Source organism: Plectropomus leopardus, chromosome 1, assembly GCF_026936395.1.
Source record: "Plectropomus leopardus strain MGB_pleo_1.0 chromosome 1, ASM2693639v1, whole genome shotgun sequence".
NCBI classification, from domain to species: Eukaryota; Metazoa; Chordata; class Actinopteri; order Perciformes; family Serranidae; genus Plectropomus; species Plectropomus leopardus.
In genome coordinates, this window is record NC_142176.1 from 9,749,994 (window position 1) to 9,767,668 (window position 17,675).

The 17,675-nt window shown below is 41.7% G+C and overlaps 1 protein-coding gene across 8 annotated transcripts in view; it reads right to left on the bottom strand.

The window, feature by feature from the left end:
* Positions 1 to 17,675, bottom strand: part of neo1a (neogenin 1a) — a 217,219-nt gene that overhangs the window by 48,954 nt on the left and 150,590 nt on the right. For all 8 annotated transcript variants that reach the window (XM_088074686.1, XM_088074639.1, XM_042491109.2 and 5 more), the window contains exons 6-7: positions 17,049 to 17,203; positions 15,939 to 16,059 (exon numbers count right to left, since the gene is read on the bottom strand). In XM_088074686.1, coding sequence (XP_087930812.1) covers positions 15,939 to 16,059; positions 17,049 to 17,203 — 276 coding nt within the window. The remainder of the gene's footprint in view (positions 1 to 15,938; positions 16,060 to 17,048; positions 17,204 to 17,675) is intronic.

Consider the following 17,675-nt stretch of genomic DNA (forward strand, 5'->3'; position numbering starts at 1 on the left):
AATTTAAGAGATCCAGAGTCCGTATTCACAAACATTTTCAGAAACTTTAAAAGAGCTCCTAACTAAGCTTTAAAGATTATAGAGAGGAGTCCTCGCTTAGGAGAGATTTCTCAGAGTAACTCTAAGAGGAAGAGAAACAGATGTGATTGGTTGTCACAGACATACCCTTTTGTGAGCCTGCAACGTGTGGGCACCCAGTGGAAATGAAATGAACAGCGTCATCTACTCTGCAGCATTTCATTTACTTACTGTAATCCAGCTTTTGGAGAACATTTCTCCTACCCCCAAGTTTTGTGAATTTGGCCCCTGACAGTTAGGTGGTTTTTACCAGGAGTGAAATTATCCACAGATATTTCTTCTCAAAAACAAACTGACCCGGTGATTTGAACTGTTAAAACACCGAATAAAGTGGTTTCACCTTAAAAATGTATTGCTTTTTGGATTGGGCCCATGTGAAAATGCAAATGGCCCCAGCCAGTGTTAGGTTTGTCTTTTCTGGGCTCCCACGAAAGCATGGCACTGCAACACGATGAACTCTGTGGACAAAGACCCGCTCTTTGTTTAGATATAAACGGCTCATTCAAAGGTAACAAAAACCGTCAATTCCTATTTTCAGGTGATTATTCACTGAAGAGAACATACTTATTATAATATTCAATTTCAGCCAATATAGCCCCATAAATCCTACACACTGGACATTTACCAGCAATAATATTGAGAGATCAGCACTTTCATAGTCGGGTACAAAAGACTGAAAAATAGGCCGGCTAACACTCCCAGTGCTGCATGTTTCACAGCGCAGAAAGTGTAAAGGTCAACATTCTCAAAAAAAATGTATAAAACAGCAAAACACAGAGTCTCTGCCTCAATGAGCACAAACAATAAATGCCGTTACAAAAGGTTCGGGGTGGGTCACAGATGTATTTATGTCTCTGCACTCCCTAAACACTTCTGTGGTGTTGGAGACAAAGTGGGGTGTGAGAGAGGACGCATCTGATAGATCCGCAGGCCTCCTGGATGCCATGTGGTGTTGCAGGATAGTCTTTCTATTCATCAGGCGGCTCAAACCTCCTGAAGCCTCAGTGTGTTCTTGTTTATCAACCAGAAAAGCCACCTCTTTGAAAACCCTGCAGCAAATTTCCCCTTAAATGCCAGAGTTTGTTCAGTTTTACATATATCTTGCTTTTCACATCCAAAATCAACATTCTCAAATTCCCTGCGGGACTACATAAACAAGGAGAAGGCATTTGTATGGGGTATGTTTTGGATGGGATGATGTCTGGGTTTGCATCCACTCTTGGCCCTCCAGCAATTTACTTTCTGGTAATTTGGTTTTCATGGAAAAAAAAGGCAATCCCTGCTCTTGGTTCTCAAAATAAACAAACAGACGGATTGGATGTGTGGGAATGTGTAAAATGCCATATATGTTTTACTGAGAAAAAAAACAAAAAACCCTCAGAAGATCATCAGATCTCAACATATAGAACAGGGATGCTCAACTTGCTTTGCTTGGGGGCCACTTTTGCAAAATGGCAAGAGGCCAGGGGCCAGTCGCAGCAGCCTCATACTTATTTCTAGGATTTCGGGACACTTCTAGAAATTTAGGAAGATTCAAGGATTTTCTGACATTTCTAAGATTTTAGGATGTTTCTATGATTTTTGGACATTTGTCTGCTTTCAGGGTCTTTGCAGGATTTTAGGATATTTCTAAGATTTTCTGAAATTTGTAAGATTTTATGATGTATCTAGGATTTTAGGATGCTCCTAGGCTCCTAGGGCATATCTCGGCTTTTAGGACATTTTTAGGATTTAAGGATATTTATAGGATTTCTGGATGCTTCTAGGTTTTTAGGACATTTCTAGGTTTTTGGGAGGTCTCTGTGATTTAAGGACATTTCTGGGATTTCAGACATGTCTAGGATTTCGGACATGTCTAGGATTTATGAACGTTAGAGGTTTAGCTAGAACCTCTGTCAGGGGCATGGGGGATCCTCCACTGGCACTTTTTTGATAGACAAGCCCCATTTTGCTGCTTTTTATGCACTCTGGTACCTTTTGTACACTGAAGTACAAAAATAATGTTTCTTTTTTTTCTTTGGGCCATAAGTTGAGTATCACTGACATAGGGGAAAACTAACAGTCTTATCTGAAGATGACAACAGTAACTGAATGGGGTCGGGTACATCAATAATTAATCATCCGCTGTTTGTACATGCAGCGTCCTTTCACCATCAAACACATGTACCCCCTTGATCCGTGAGTCACTGGTGAGTTAATATGGGTGTGATTGCTTTGTTTCCCCGAATGCCTTGCTTCAACATACACACACACTCAAAGAAACATGCACGATCATGAGGCCAACAGCTGCTTGCTCAGACTCTGTATGCAAATGAGGACGTGTGACTATGGTATACAATGTAAACCCCCCCCCCCCTCCAACTCCCTTCCCACTTTGACGAATCTACATCATATGCATCACATGCTCTACATGCTGGCTGGGAGAGGAAAGCGAGGCCTCTTGGGTTCGCCTTTCAAGCTGATCAAAACAGCCGAGGATGCTACACATCTCCCGAGCATTTTGCCACCAATGACCAGCACTGGAAACAAAACAAGCTTTTCTCTCCAGCACTGCCTGCCTTTGTATCTTAGTACCTCGGAGGTACACGAATACAATTCAACCTTTCTGGGGGAACAGAGCCAGCCTGGGATGAAGTAATTGATTTCAGAGAAAGCCCGTGTAACAGTGTGTATGTGTGGATACATGCACTTGCAACGTTTTATGTATAAAGTGAGTGGAGCTGAACAACCAGGGAAGGGCTGAAAAGGTCAAATAGGATGTTTGCAGAAATGGGAGCAGCTGCACCCCCCTTGGGAGACTCTCTAACAAACAGGCCCAGCTAATCAGACTCCTACCAATAAAGCGGCCTCCCTGGGTTAGACCCACTGAGAAGCGCCTATTGCATAGCGCTCGCAGCCAGCGGGGTGCCCACAACCCACTGTGACGTTACTCACTATTCTACTTTTAGCTTATGGAAACTGGGAGGCTCAGTGGAAGAAGGGGGGGGGGCTAACTGGAAAAATAAAAGTTCCAGCTTTGGTGGCGCCGCTCACAGGGGTCAGCTGCCTGCAGCTAAGGGAAGGGTGTGAAGGGAAAGTGATGTTTTTGTGCCATGTGGTACTTCCAATTACTACACCCAGAGGACTGTGCACGTCCAAAAACATCAGATCAGCATCCTGGATGAGTGTGTGTTGGAGGCGGATGGTGTTATATCGTAAATAAGGGCGCGTGGTAGTGAGTAAAACAGACTGTCAGGAAAAGGCAGATCTCTCACACATACACGCAGCCAGGTTTAAAACTGGTGTTGATAACAAGACTGACCTTCAAAAAACAGCACTGATGCAGAAGCTGAAGGCTACTTTTTAACCTTTTTTCTCTCTTTCCTGTGCAAAACAAGAGCAAAATAGGCACCCATAACATTTTGCAGTTAGCATTTAGGCGACAGACCATTTATAAATGAGGCAAAGCCTTTCACCACGGTCGAGTAAATACAACCCATAGTGAAGTTCAGCCCGTGCTGCGAGAGCCTCGGCTTGTAAACACACACACACACTCAGCATCGTCCCTGAGAGACGGAGCCACAACACAAACACTTACTTTGCCATCAGCGCCCGAATAAACAGCAATTTGGTGGAAGCTGATTTCAGCACTTCACAATCAATTTAGGCTACAATCCCTCTGATCAGCTTCCTACAGCCCCCAGTGGGGGAACACATTCACTAATCACTATCACTAACACAGAGTGTGTGCATGGCAAAGAGGTTTCATGTGTGTACAGCAGTTAAGACACTGTGTGCATATTTTTGGGGCTTCATCCCCAAATTTGAATTTCAATATATTTTGCTTAGAGGCAGAATTCAGTATTCACATTTACATATAATTAATATTCGCCATCAAATGTCCCTGATTTGTTTTTTATTCCCTTTTCATGATCATGAGCACTTACATATATAACTACAATCCTTTGTTTAATCAACTATATCACCCCAATATTAAATGCTACTCAAGACTGTAAGTTAAGATAAGATACTTATTAATATAATATTAATTTATAATGGCGCTGGCAGTGTAGAACAGAACCTGCAGCTACATGGTGTCGCTGTAGCAGAACAGGTAAATTTGGTGTTAACTGATGTTTTTTAAGGATTCAACTTCTTTCTCTGAGGCATTTTCATCCCCTAGTTGCACTTTATTAGCTCATGCAACAACCGCTCCTCTCCCTTTTTATGCTTCTTATCTCTGTTTCTGCGGCATCACGCTCATGGGATGTTTATTATATTGACTTTTGGAAATTTTGAAAATAAACAACCCCCCCAAGGCTGTAGCCTCAAAAATTACCATAGAATTGAATCAATATGTCTCTAAATAAGACTGGACATCACTACCAAAGCTAAACAATTACTTGATTAAGTTGAAGACATTTGGACATTTCTGTAAGAATTGCATTTTTCAGCGATTGTATGGTGAGCACTTATTTTATGGAAACTGCTCAGAATCGACCTTATTGTCAACAAACATGTGAAAGCCATACATGCATTGGATGCGTAAGGTCTCTAGTTTGAGGCTGTAAAGTTTCATGAGGGTGCGATTATCACGGATGAGACAAAAGGTCATTTTATACAGTGAAATCCATTAAAAAAAATGGTCTCACTACAATGGCATGGTTACTATGGGGACCGGCATCATTACACCTGAATGCAATTGGGCTCATTGAATCCACAAGAGACTCAGCTTTCATAAGGGGAAACGAACACTTTTGTACTACATGCAAAAAAACTGCATAAGATTAGCATAAAGTGGGCATGTCTGTAAAGGGGATTCCTTTGTCCTCTAGTTTCACATGACACCATTATCTTCACTGCAGCTTTAAAACTCAGCCTGCTACAGCCTCTGAAAGACAGTTATGTTGCCCGAAGACACTGCATTCCCTCACAGTATTAGAGGTTAAAGAAAAAGTCAGAATCCCCTGATTGCAGCTTCCTAAAGATGAATATTTTCCATCCCTCTATGAAAGCAAACCAAACATCTTTGGATTGTCAACAAAACAAGACATTTGAGGACGTCATCTCGGACATTTTTCACCATTTTCTGACACTTTATAGACCAAACGACTAATTGATTCATTCAGGAAATAATGATGAATCAACAATGAAAATAATTATTAGCTGCAGCGCTATTTACTGCTACTGTACATGCATGTAGCCACTTCTGTACATCTGGTATAAGACGGAAATGTAGCGAGGAACAAAGACAGTCAAAGCAATCGAGAGCGACCTTGACATAATGATTGCTGCCTTGGATGAACAATGACAAACAATTCAGTTGGCTCAATCAGTAAACACAATGCATCCCCGTGACATCATGCAGCCTTCATAAAGGCAAACATCATGCAGTCACAGAAGTGTGACCATATGTGTGCGCGTGCATCCCAGCAGTACATGACATGCTGTTTAACTGTCACATTTTCACACCGGTGCCTGCTGTTGAACTTACGATGCAGAGTGTGCCAACAGCAAACATGGTGCGCAGCCCTGCACTGTGCTGACACATTCACATGCTCACAACGTTACACATTTGCTCCTGCTGGCCCGGCCATGACCCCGCGAGCAGATGATGGAGCACACCGTATTCCCTGAAGTGGGCCTGAGCTTTTATTCAGTGCGACTAGAGTCTGGCTGGAGGGAAGGGTCTTTTAGCAGCCTATTCTCACTTCTTGATTTGAACAGGGAATAAGGGTGGCGCTCGGATGTAGTGGTAGGATGCCCTGTCTACGGCTTGTCTGCTACAAATGTATTAGGGGGATTTTTTGATATGATTTTTTTACTGCTCTGCCTTCTTGACTGAAGCTCTTTGTTGTTAAATAATGATCCAGTACATTTTATATGATATGGATTCATAATAAATATCTTTCCTCAACACCAGCTAGAGGCGCTGCTGCCACACTGACAGCAGTACTGGGACCTCCTTTTAAGTGTCTCTCTTTGCTTTCAATTCAATATCAATACAAATACATCTTGATTTGTATAAGAAGAGGATAACATCAAGATATATTATACATAAATCCCGCTCTGCTCTACACACAGTGATGTTTCTCGGCTGCTGTGTTCCCGTCTCTCATGTGTATCAGTACTCCATGTGGAAATAATTACTGCTCATGTTGAAACGATGGTGTCAATATTTGAGTGCCTGTTTGTGTTACAAATCTGCTGCAGATATCAGCTCTGTTTGAAATAAAAAACAAACATCTCTTAAGGTTTATGTTTTGAACATAAGGTGGAAGAGTTTGAGGCTTTCTCGGCTTTTTGTTGCTAACGCAGCGAGCAGAATTGCTTCTGGCAACCAGCTCCGTAACATCTTTCTTTGGCCGGGTTGTGTTCACTTTATGGTCAGCTGAGCCGCCTGTAATGGCTGTGGTCTATTTATCTGTATTTTTACGTTGTGGTTGTTTCTTGCCAATAGTTTTCTTGTGGGTTAATATTTTATTTAAGGCTGATTTTCTGTGTGGCTCCAGATGACTGCGATGTATCTGCCTTCATTCATTTTCAATGAGAGAAGTTGTTGGCTGCGTTCATATTCTGGTATTTCAGTTTGTTTAAAGGTGTGTAGGATTTAGTTGTATATATTGACAGAAATGGAATATAATATTCATAACTGTGTTTTAATTAGCTTATAATCACCTGAAAATAAGAATCGTCGGGTTTGTAGCTGTTTATATCTACATTTGGAGCAGGTTCTCTTCCTCTGAGTCCGCCATGTTGTTTCTACAGTAGTCCAGAATGGACAAATTAAACACTAAGCCTTTTACACTGCATGTCCAAGGTGGGATTATCGTGCCGTAATGCTGTCCAGCCCTCACGCCACCTCGCCGTTCTTTATACAAGGTAGGATCATGGAATGGGGTGACAGAGTTGTCTTGCTTTTAATCTGCCATGGGTGGAAGCAACTGTGCCGAAATGGTGTCTGCATAAACAGGACCTCACTACAAGATGTCACTAAGTCCTTTGCACAAGACCTTTAAGCTTTGCGTCTTTGCAGAGATTTGTTTAGATTCATTTTGAAAATTATTTCTCCAAATTGAGTTGTTGTACTAAGAGTACAGAAGTTCAATGTCGCCTCTAATTACTTTGTTTTCACAACTGAAGTTAAACTTCCACTTGATTTGCTTTCATGTGTTGTAAATTAGTGACATCTAAATAAAACTTGTGTGGGTTTTCTTGACATCTGGATCAACCCCGAGGCATAATCTTTATTAGGTGATAACTGTCTTGGCCCAGATCAAAGCAAATGAGAGTCGGTGCTTCCATCTAATTTCAGCTGTTAACGGCGGCGCTATGTCATCTGCAAATACTGTAGTAGAATGGGTCTCGGTGTCATTTCACGGGGACGTCTGGTGCTCAAGTCGGCTGTAATTAATTGATTTACTAATGAAGTTACGGTATGTGCGACTCTCTAAATAACCCTTCCAGTAGCTCCCTGTCCCTGTCACTTTGTCAGGCTGCAGCTTTGGGGACAGCACACGTCAGGTTATCATGCCAGCGCTCCTGATGCCTGCACTCAGAAACACACTGAGTGATGGAGGAGACGCGGGAGACACGGTGAGCACTCAGGCAGCGATGAGGCATCTCCATCTCTCAGTGGGGGTCTAGTACCTCTGATGGGAGGGGAGGACAGGACTCTTCTGTTTGCTGCCACAGGTCTAAGAGAGGGGGAGGGAAAACTAATGGCAGCATGGCTGGATGAAGGGGAAGATGAAGGGAGAGGAGGAGGGATACAGGTTGAAAGAGTGAAGCCGAGAGAAAGGGAAGCAGAAAGAGATGAAAGAGAGGGAGGGATCTGCCTGTTTAAGCTTTGGATTCATCAAAAGCTTGAAAAAATACATTTGCATCAGCAGTAGTGCGTCATCTTTTTTTCGTCAGAAAACAATATGAATAATAGCCAGAGACACCAGCCTTTAGAATAAAGAAGCTCTGCTGTGTGTAGCACCATTACACAGCATCAAGCATCGACTGATGTTTTTTATGTATGTTATCCTTTACCTGAGGATGGCTGAGTGAAATGCTTCCCTCTCATTCATCTCAACAGCCTCTTCAAAAACTGAGACACACCAAACCAACATGAAAGAAGTAGTGTGGCAGTCATGACGCCTGTGTGTCCACAAAAAACAGTTGCACTTGAACACACCACAAAGACTACAGTCAAAGGCCAACAAGCATGTAAGTCTTGTGCTGATGACTACATTCAGCGCTAGCGTCTGCGCAGTATCGATCTCTGTGGTGGGGAAGTTCCCGCTCAAACACCCACTCGACCAATTGCAAGCAGCCCCACTGAACACGAGTGCCTGGACTGGCAATCATTGCGAGAAAAACCTTTTTTGCCGAATTGAATAAGAACCGAACTTAACAGAAGCAAGGTTATGACCTGTACTGCAACCAGCCACCAGGGGGCAATCGAGATCATCTTTATATACAGTCTATAGGACGGATTAAAAACACTAGTTAGCCAGTTAGCACATTACTTGCACAACTTAGTATTTAAAGAACAAAGCATACTTACAGAGTGCCAAAAAAATAACACAAACATTTACTAACTGCGCTGACTTCTGTGTGAAAGTGACAGCCGACATGGCGGGACCATGGTGGAAAAGGGCTGTGTACATATGCTGCGCTCAAACACAACTTGTGAGCTCGTAGTTACGGCATGGGAAGTCATGTACACAACATACTTGGTGTTCAAGTGGTTAAGCCGTGAAAGCACCGCTGCTGCAACATGGACGCTGCTGTCGACATCTAGGGGCCCACTGAGGATAACAATTTAACAAGCTAGTGAGCGAGTAATATAATGCAGCAAATGCAAAGACAGAGTGTCTAAGAAAACAAAGACAATCACAAAGACTCTATACAAATAAAATGGTAATATATTAACTGACCATCTGCAAAAAACTTAGCATCCACAGCCTGTGCCGTTTCTGAAAATGTCAGAAAATCCATCAAGACTCATGAAATCCGAGCTGCCAGTTACGAGTTTTTAAACACCACATGACTGAGGTGTAATATGGACTTAAGTCCTGAACACGGTAAACACAACCTCAAATGAATGCACCAATATTCCACGCCAATGCTGTTGTGTTACACGTAACAGCACTTGTGCATCGTTTGGTTCAGTGTAAAACACCTAAAATCAGCAGATCTTCTTTACAGCAGTGTTATAGAATCTCTGTTTGAAAAATGGCTTATGAAATTGCCTTGCAACAGTTGCGGCTCAAGCAGCATGAGAGCTCAGAGCTTGAACATCCAAACAAGCTTTCAGCCTCTCCAGTGAAGTACTTGGCTTGGGCACTAGGAGGCAAAACATTATTCATGTGAGCAGTGGGAATGGAGAGAGTTGAGGAGAGATGGAGGGAGAGATACAAACTCAGACGGAGGAGTATTTCCATATTAAAGCCAGCACAGCATATGGAAGGAGCAGAAATAAGTATTCAGATGCAAATGGAAGTGCATCTCTCGGATTTATGCAAAAATAAAAAAACAAAAACCATGCACTTAAGGGCAAACAGCAAAGTGAGTGCACCCGCGTCTCATTTGTTAGCCAATGTTGAATGCAGATCTGTGAGTATTTTTTATATTGAGCTTTTACTGCAGGTGATTGAATCTTAAACGCCATTTTTCAACAAGTGGGCATCTAATAAGAGTTCCCAGGCTCATTTGTGGTCTTGGGCTTTCCGATTGTTAAAATAAGTACAAATAATGCTGGCAAATGCGCTTTAGCTTTTCTTTTCTGAAAGAAAATGTAAGTCCCATCCCAGCCCATGCTTAAAACGAAATATTTGTTTCAGCTCTGCTCCTGATCTCAAAGAACGACACAAAAAGCAACCGCACTGCAAAGACTGAGCATACATTTTAGTTTGCCACCTTACCAAACTTCAAACAGCCTTACTCTTTGTTCTGCATATGGATAGATGACAATCATATAAACAAGTGCTTTGTCTAGGCGTGTACAGCTTCAAAGTTGAAAAGCATGACCCATTTCCTCTCCAAGCTGTAATTGCCGCCTACTACAGTATCATGCATAAATGCTTCACATAATCATGTGCCTGGAAAAGGCCACAAATTGTTGCTGCACACTGTCTATAGATGACACGTGACGATAATCCCTTAAATAGCATATCCTCTGCAGCTGACTAACCTCCCTCATGAACATTTTGACAATAAGGTCTACATGTTAACGGCAAACTGCCAGCAGAGAATCATCATAGTGTTAATTAGAGGTTGTATTTATAGAGAAGTGAGGAAAGAGCGGGCCAATCTTCCAAGAATGTGACAAAACCTCACACAGAGTATGCATTTGTTGGATCGGACTTGTTCTGATCAGAACGTATTGATTTCAAGTCCTGCATAAGTAGGCTTGTTATAATACAATGAACTTGAGTAGACTTAAAGGGACAGTTAATCCAAACATTAAATATACATATATTTTCTCTTACCTGTAGTGCTATTTAACAATCTAGATTGTTTTGGTGTGAGTTGCCGATTGTTGGAGATACTGACGGTAGAGATGTCTGCCTTCTCTCATATATTATCCAATATTATTTTGTCTAGGTGTGTACAGCTCGCACAAAATAAAATAATATACATTCTCAGGGACATTGTTATCCTCAGGGACTGCCCGAAATTCCTATGGCACATTCGTCTGTTCATTCATTTCAATGAACAGACAGTCCATTTCTTCAACAGCCCTTTAGCCCAAAAACAAATGACCATTTCTCAGGAGTCTTGTTTCTCTATAAAGATACACACCTTTACAACCCCATCGCAAAAACAAAAAACAAGTTTGCATTGTAAGTTTCTTCAAACCAGGGATACTTTACATTTGTTGACTGGCTTTGGTGAATGTTTGGTTAAGTATAGTCATAAAAACACTTTGTTTAAGTTTGGAAAATATCACATTTTGGGTTAAAACATCAATTTTCAGTGGCACAAAAGATGTTGGAGAAGCAGGGAACGGTTGGTGGCACAAACACTGCTGGGAAAAGCTGTGAAGGGTCAGTAAAAACACTTGTAAACACCACTGGAAACTGAAACTAGCTGCAGGAAGTGTGTATATTTTCAGAAAAACATGAATTTGGAGCAATGGGCATTTATTTTTGAGATAACAGGCTTTTGGTACAATGGGACATTTATTGGACAATTGGGCTTCAGTATTTTGGGGCTTTGGAACGATGGCAGGGCGCTGTCCTCCCTGACTGAGCTGTAATGTTAGCTAGTTCAGAGGTGAGCCAGCAGTAAATACACACTTCCTTCCGCACGTTTAAACGGTTGGCAAGTGTAGTTGGAAAGAAAATATTTCCTACATGAAACTGCTCATAACGAGGTCTGTGGATTATTTTGAGCAACTTTAGGCACCACAAGCCGAGGGCCATCTAGTTCCATTATATTGGAGAGAAGGCAGACACAACACTTGGCAACTCTCCCTAAAACAATCTAGATTGATAAATAGCGCTACAATTAAAGGACGAATATGTATTTTTGATTTTGTAGGTAAACTATCCCTTTAAAATCTGTATTATTTATGAAAAACAAGAAATTATACAGCATTTGTCAGAGTGAAAAGTCTAAATCACATGATTTCTTGCATTCTCTGTGGCTTAATGTGATGACTGTAACTACAGCGCTAGAACTTCATAAACTGCGAGCACTTCCAGAAGACGACGTCTGAATGTGGCAGCTTTACAAGGGACATTAAGAGGCACTTACTTTGCCTGCAGCACACTGCATAATTAGTTCCCCTTGAGGTCCACTTTTGGCTTTTGTGCTCCTATTTACCCACATCTGTTTGCAACTAGTTGACCCATATTGCACATGGCTGTGGAATGTCCAGGAAAACTGTTTGTGACTGCAATCTGAGGCCCTATTTTTGACCTCCACTCCCACAAAAAATGTGTTTTCTGAATCTCTATCTCTGAAGCAAAATGAAATAAGACTTTGAGGAAAAAGCTTTCTGCTGAAGTTTCTTGTGTACTCACTCATGGTCATATGATCTGCTGTAGTGGAGATCAAAGCCAGTGGTATTGATACACAGCACATATCACTATAAATAACAGTCAAGATACTGTGCATATGCTAACAGCTGACAGCTGACCTTTTTCCATTCCACACATCCACAAGTGGGAATCATCAGCGGAGCCACATTTAACTGCAGCTGGCAGCGTCAAGATGCAAAGATTAGGAGCACTAATGAATATTAGCCAACGTGCAGCCGCTGGGTGTTTAGATGCAGTTCAACCCCATTGATTTCCCTGTTGGGTGAAGACAACTTTATCCCTGTGGCAAGTCCCCGGCTTATCTCCCCCGACTGCAAGGCAGCTGACAGACAGACCGGGTGTTTTCTGGCCCTGTTTCAGGATGATTCAAGCCTGGCAGGTGTGAGCGGGATACCTGACCGAGACGAAACACACAGGGGCAGCAAAGAGCAGGAGTGTGTGGACAAAGATGCCCAGCTGTGAGGGGGGGGGGGTGGCCACATAGAGGGGAATTTTCAAGCCAGCACAATTAGCATAAAGCCCAGTGTGTTGGATTATCACAGAGAGCAGGTGGCTGTGGAAGACAAGGAGAGAGTAAGTGAGAGGAAGAGGGGAGGAAGGTGGCAGATGGCTGCAGAATCGAATGTGTCCAGGAGGAAAGAGACGCGAATATGACAGAGGAGAGACTCCTAGGAGGGAGATACAACTCTGCTAGAACTTGGAGAGATTCATTTCAATCTCACATCGCAGAGCCGTACCCACAAAGCACTAATAGCTGTAGAAAATGAGCTGATTTCGAACATGTTCTCACTGATTCACCATTGCACCTCTGAGAGAGGAAATTACTTTGACACAGTGAAGCAAGCATTCGCAGAGAGCGCTGCAGTGGATGTGTCTGTACAAGCACCAAACGTCAATAATTTACAGGGAGAATAAACAGCATCGCTGCGACTTGAGTTATTTTCTAGATCTATCATCCGAGACTCTGATGATGACTGGATAATAAACTGATGAATAAACAGGAACCTGGGAAACTTTCTGCCGGTGAGTGTGTTTGGATTACTGAGACAAAGACGGAGGTGCACACTCAGAAGTAAGAAAAGAAAAGATTCTCTGTGATCTTTATGGATTAAACAGAGATTAATTTCTTCAAAGCCCAGCTCAGGGCAGACCCCGTGCACAAGGCCAGCTGCCGCAGTAATTCATCCCATTTATCTCCAACTCAAACAAAAAAAAAGAAAAGACTTGGGGCCATGCAAAGTGGCAACGCCCTTATCAATGGAGTCAAACAAAAATACACAATGAGCTGCAGGTCATCATTATTTCTGACTTACTGTCCTCCAATCAGAGGGGGTGTCACAGCTGGGGGGACACCGGTTGGACACCACTATGCTAATCCATTAGCCACCTGCTTCGAGTGAGGAGGAGTTCACGCCTGATTAAATTTTGCCTCCCTCAACAAAACAGAAGAGTCTGAGTTTAATATCAAGAAAATACACAAAAAAACACCTGATTCGTGCTGTATTATTCTTTTACCTCCATTCGCCTCATGGTTTTATTGTTCCTCCATTTCCAACCTTATTTTATTTAAATGATGCTTTTTAGTGAAATTGTGTCTTGGTTATCATCTTAAATATCTTGTTTTCTTGTTTGGCGGAGAGGTTTTCACGAGCCCCCTGGGTTAGACTATGATCATAATGACTGCGCAAATGATCTCAAATTTAAGTTGTATTACATTTTCTCCAATGATCAGAGGTAATGAAACTAAATTACCTCAAGTAGGATGCTAAAATCATTTTCTACATTTGCTTCTATTTTCGGGTACTTAGTTTTCTGTGCCTCAAGACATTGTCCTTGCTATCTGCTTTTGTTGTACTCTGCACTCAGCAGATCTACTCCAGGAATTACTGTTCAACCCTCTCCTTTGAATTTAAAGGTCCAGTGTGTACGATTTAAGGGCATATATTGGCAGAAATGGAATATGATATCATAAGCATGTGTCCTTTATTGTATAAAACGCTGAAAATAATGATCATTATGTTTTTATTACCGTCGAATGAGCTGTTAATATCTACATAGACAGCGGGTCCTGGTGTACGAAGATTGCCATGTTGCACTGTTTTGTTACTATAGTGGCCCAGAACGGACAAACAAAACACTGGCTCTAAATATCAGGGCTTCTGGACAGCTGGTTGATATGTGCTTGTCCGAACAAATTCTCATCTGTCAAATGACCACTGGTGTTACTTTCATAAGGCCATGTGTCCACCAAAGTGTTTCTCTACCTAAATGGAAAAGGCAGTTGTTGTCCAGCATTTTATTTGTCCCCTGTGATGTTTGGTCTCTGTGTTATTTGTCCCACCCCTTGTCTACTGTGATTAGACGTCTGGTGACAGTGACGAGTTTTAACCAAAGTTATCAGAATCAGTTTCAGACTTATTTTACTACGTCTTCAAAATAAATACTCAGTTCATGGCTGAATTAAGCTTCAGACAGGAATAATTTCACCGGAGTAGATTTTTTTTCTCCCATCATCCCATTGATTGGTTGAAGAGGAGGTTGACTAAGATTTTCTTTGGTTGAATACAGTCCTGCTACACAGGGACGCGGTAGTTAGCAGCCCGAGTCTCGGAAAAACCTTTTTTTTCTTCCTTTTTTTAAAAAACTTGTTTTGTTTTGTTTTGTTTTTTTAACATGAAACTGCATATTTAGTGTTTGTCGTGATTTAAATGTCTGGATCATAAATTATTCGAGAAAAAGGTAAGCACACATCAGGTGGTGCTGGGCTAGCGGCCTGTGACCGACATTTCAGACAGCGTCAGGAAAACTAAGATTTGTAAAGTGAAACTGCTTTATTCAATGTTTTTACCAGTTTTAATCACCTGGTCTGTTTGTTTTGAAGAGGAAGAGACCTCTGCAGATTATTTGGCTCCCATTAAAAACCTCTGATGGGAATTCTTACCAGGAGAAGTCCCAGCTATCTGCAATCCTCACCACTACATGCCACTTTATCCTGCTAAATCCTACACACTGGACCTTTAAATCAAAGTACAATAAGAGAAACTATGGTGCAGCTGTCCAGGCGCTCTCACTTTACCAGCATGTGTGTTCATATTTAATGCCGCTGCATCAAAGCATGAGCATTGTGTGAAGCTGCTTTCCTGAAGTCCTCATAACATTTCTGTAGCGCTAGATGTGGAATGGACTGCGTGCAAATCGAGCATCGTTTGGCCCAGATATAATTCTGTTCCCTTTGAGTCACCTCTGGTTTAACAAGATCCCAGTGGTTTCATTTCACTACACACCCTCACTCCTCACACCTTCACAGATGTGCACAGCCTCCAGAATCCTTCTAGCTGTTTATAAATAAGGCAAACTGTATAGAGAGCAGAACTAGCTCTTGTTTACGAGCCTTTGTTCAACATGTATTTTTGCAAAGATTGCTCCTTTTATTGCTTTCTCTGTTGGAAATTTCTGAGCTACAGGCTTCTACCACTATACTTGATATTTAATCATATCAACATAGATGAAACAATAATGACTTTGTTTGCATTCAACAGCTCCAGCCGCCATAACTTAGATTCACAGAAGGTGTGTCTGTTAAAAGCTAAGAAATAATCACGAGGTTCTTTGTGGTGTTGATGGCTGTGAACAGAGACTTGCATTTACAGCTGTATAGCACCTGACTGTCTGATCTATACTAATCATACACAGTTCATTTCTAAGACGCCAAATATTACATCAATGACGCATTTCTATCAATGGTGCATTTTCGTCGTCTCCTCGAGCGGTAATCAATTTGATCTTGTGAGCTAACACATCTGATTTGCACACTATAGCGAGTGTTCCTGGTGAGTGGCGTACCGTGATCTAAGATGATGAGCTGGGCGCTGGACTGGATGTTGCCTGCGTCATTTTCTGCGAGGCACTGATAGAAACCCTCGTCCGACTTGACCAGACCCAGGACCTGCAGGTTGTGCTCCTTCTACAAAACAGGAAGGAAGAAAATAGTTGGTAATAGATAACAATTTTGGCATTTTTAAATAATTTAAAACATTTTACTTTGACACTGGGATTAAGCAAAATCATGCATATACTCCTGATAGGAAAGCGTCTTTAGTGCAGAAAAGGGAAAAAGGTGCAACTTGAAGGTTTAGTTTGGATTTTTTGAAGTGGGTTTGTATAAAGTACTTGTCCATCGTCAGTGTATCACAAACAGTAGATGTTTGTCAGCATGTCACAGATTCAGAGAAGCATGAAGGAGTCCAACACGGACGCTAATGTATTGCTGTGTTGGGGGCAACAACAAAATGGATTTTAACCACATAAAAAGCCTGACCTTAAAAAAATGCTACAATGCTACATTTGAAACATTTTTACTGCATCGTCAGATGGTAATTTCTGATGGGGAAGCCATTAACGGCCTCCGTTTCCATCTCTCGTCAAAGCCACCAGACTCCATTGACAAAAACAGTAATTTTAGTTGCTAATCACAGGAGCTGCTGTACCATCACCTCAATCAGTGAGTTAGTTTGTTACTGTGTGACTTTGGTCCGAACTAACTCTTTTAAACGCCAAAGTCACATATAACACAAAGAAATTAAATGTTTGAGGCAGCTGTACACCAACAGCTGCTGTGTTCAGTGATGTTAAATCACTGTTTTTCTCGAGTCTGGCTTGAAAGAGAGTGATATAATGGCTCTATTTTCTTGTTAGAAATCACTGTTTGACATCAAAGTAGAGCGTCGACAATAGATACTAAATAGAGCTTACACTTAAACTGATATTGATTTTTTTAAGTGGCTAAAATAGGTTTTGTTGCTGGCCCTCATCAACAGCAGTAGACTGCTTAGCTTCCATGTTGGACTCCAAACTGACTTCTACTGTACTCAATACACTGACGATGGAAAAGTACCCCATACAAGCCCACTTCAAAAAATCTGAGCTATCCCACTGAGTGACAAATTAACGTACAATTATTTTGAAGTAATCACTGGGGATGACAGCATCTCCATTCTTGACCCATTTGACGGTGGGAGCTGGCGACCCCGAAACCTCGCACTCAAAGATGATGTCCATAGACTCGTAGGCGTAAATGTTGTCTGGCCGCTTCACAAACTGAGGAGGAACTGTGAAAGAAAGATGAGAAAGAGGAGTCAGGCACATCAAAAATAAAACATTGCATTGAATTTGGTGTGACTAACTTAATACTTCACAAAAAAGGAGCAAATAAGAGATGACTGAAGAAAATGTGTCATCTTTTCTTCATGAAATTCAGGAACCAATTTGTCAAATCTAACCAGGCACATCAAAGTCCAGCCTTCAGTCTCTGCCAGGAAATGAACAAGTGATGCCATGCCTCCCCTCCAACTGCCAAATTGCCAGTTAAGGGAGGGTGGAAAGAACAACAAACAATATAATCTAACAACAACTTATCCAATTATTTTCTGCACCCTTTCACAAAACGGCGACCTTTTCAGCAGATGGCAGCACTTGGAATATTTGATAAAAAGGTTCAGTAACCTATGGTCTTATTTATTCAAAAACAACAGCTCCTTTGGTACCAGTGCAGCGTGTTAGCATGCTACACTAGCTAAGCCG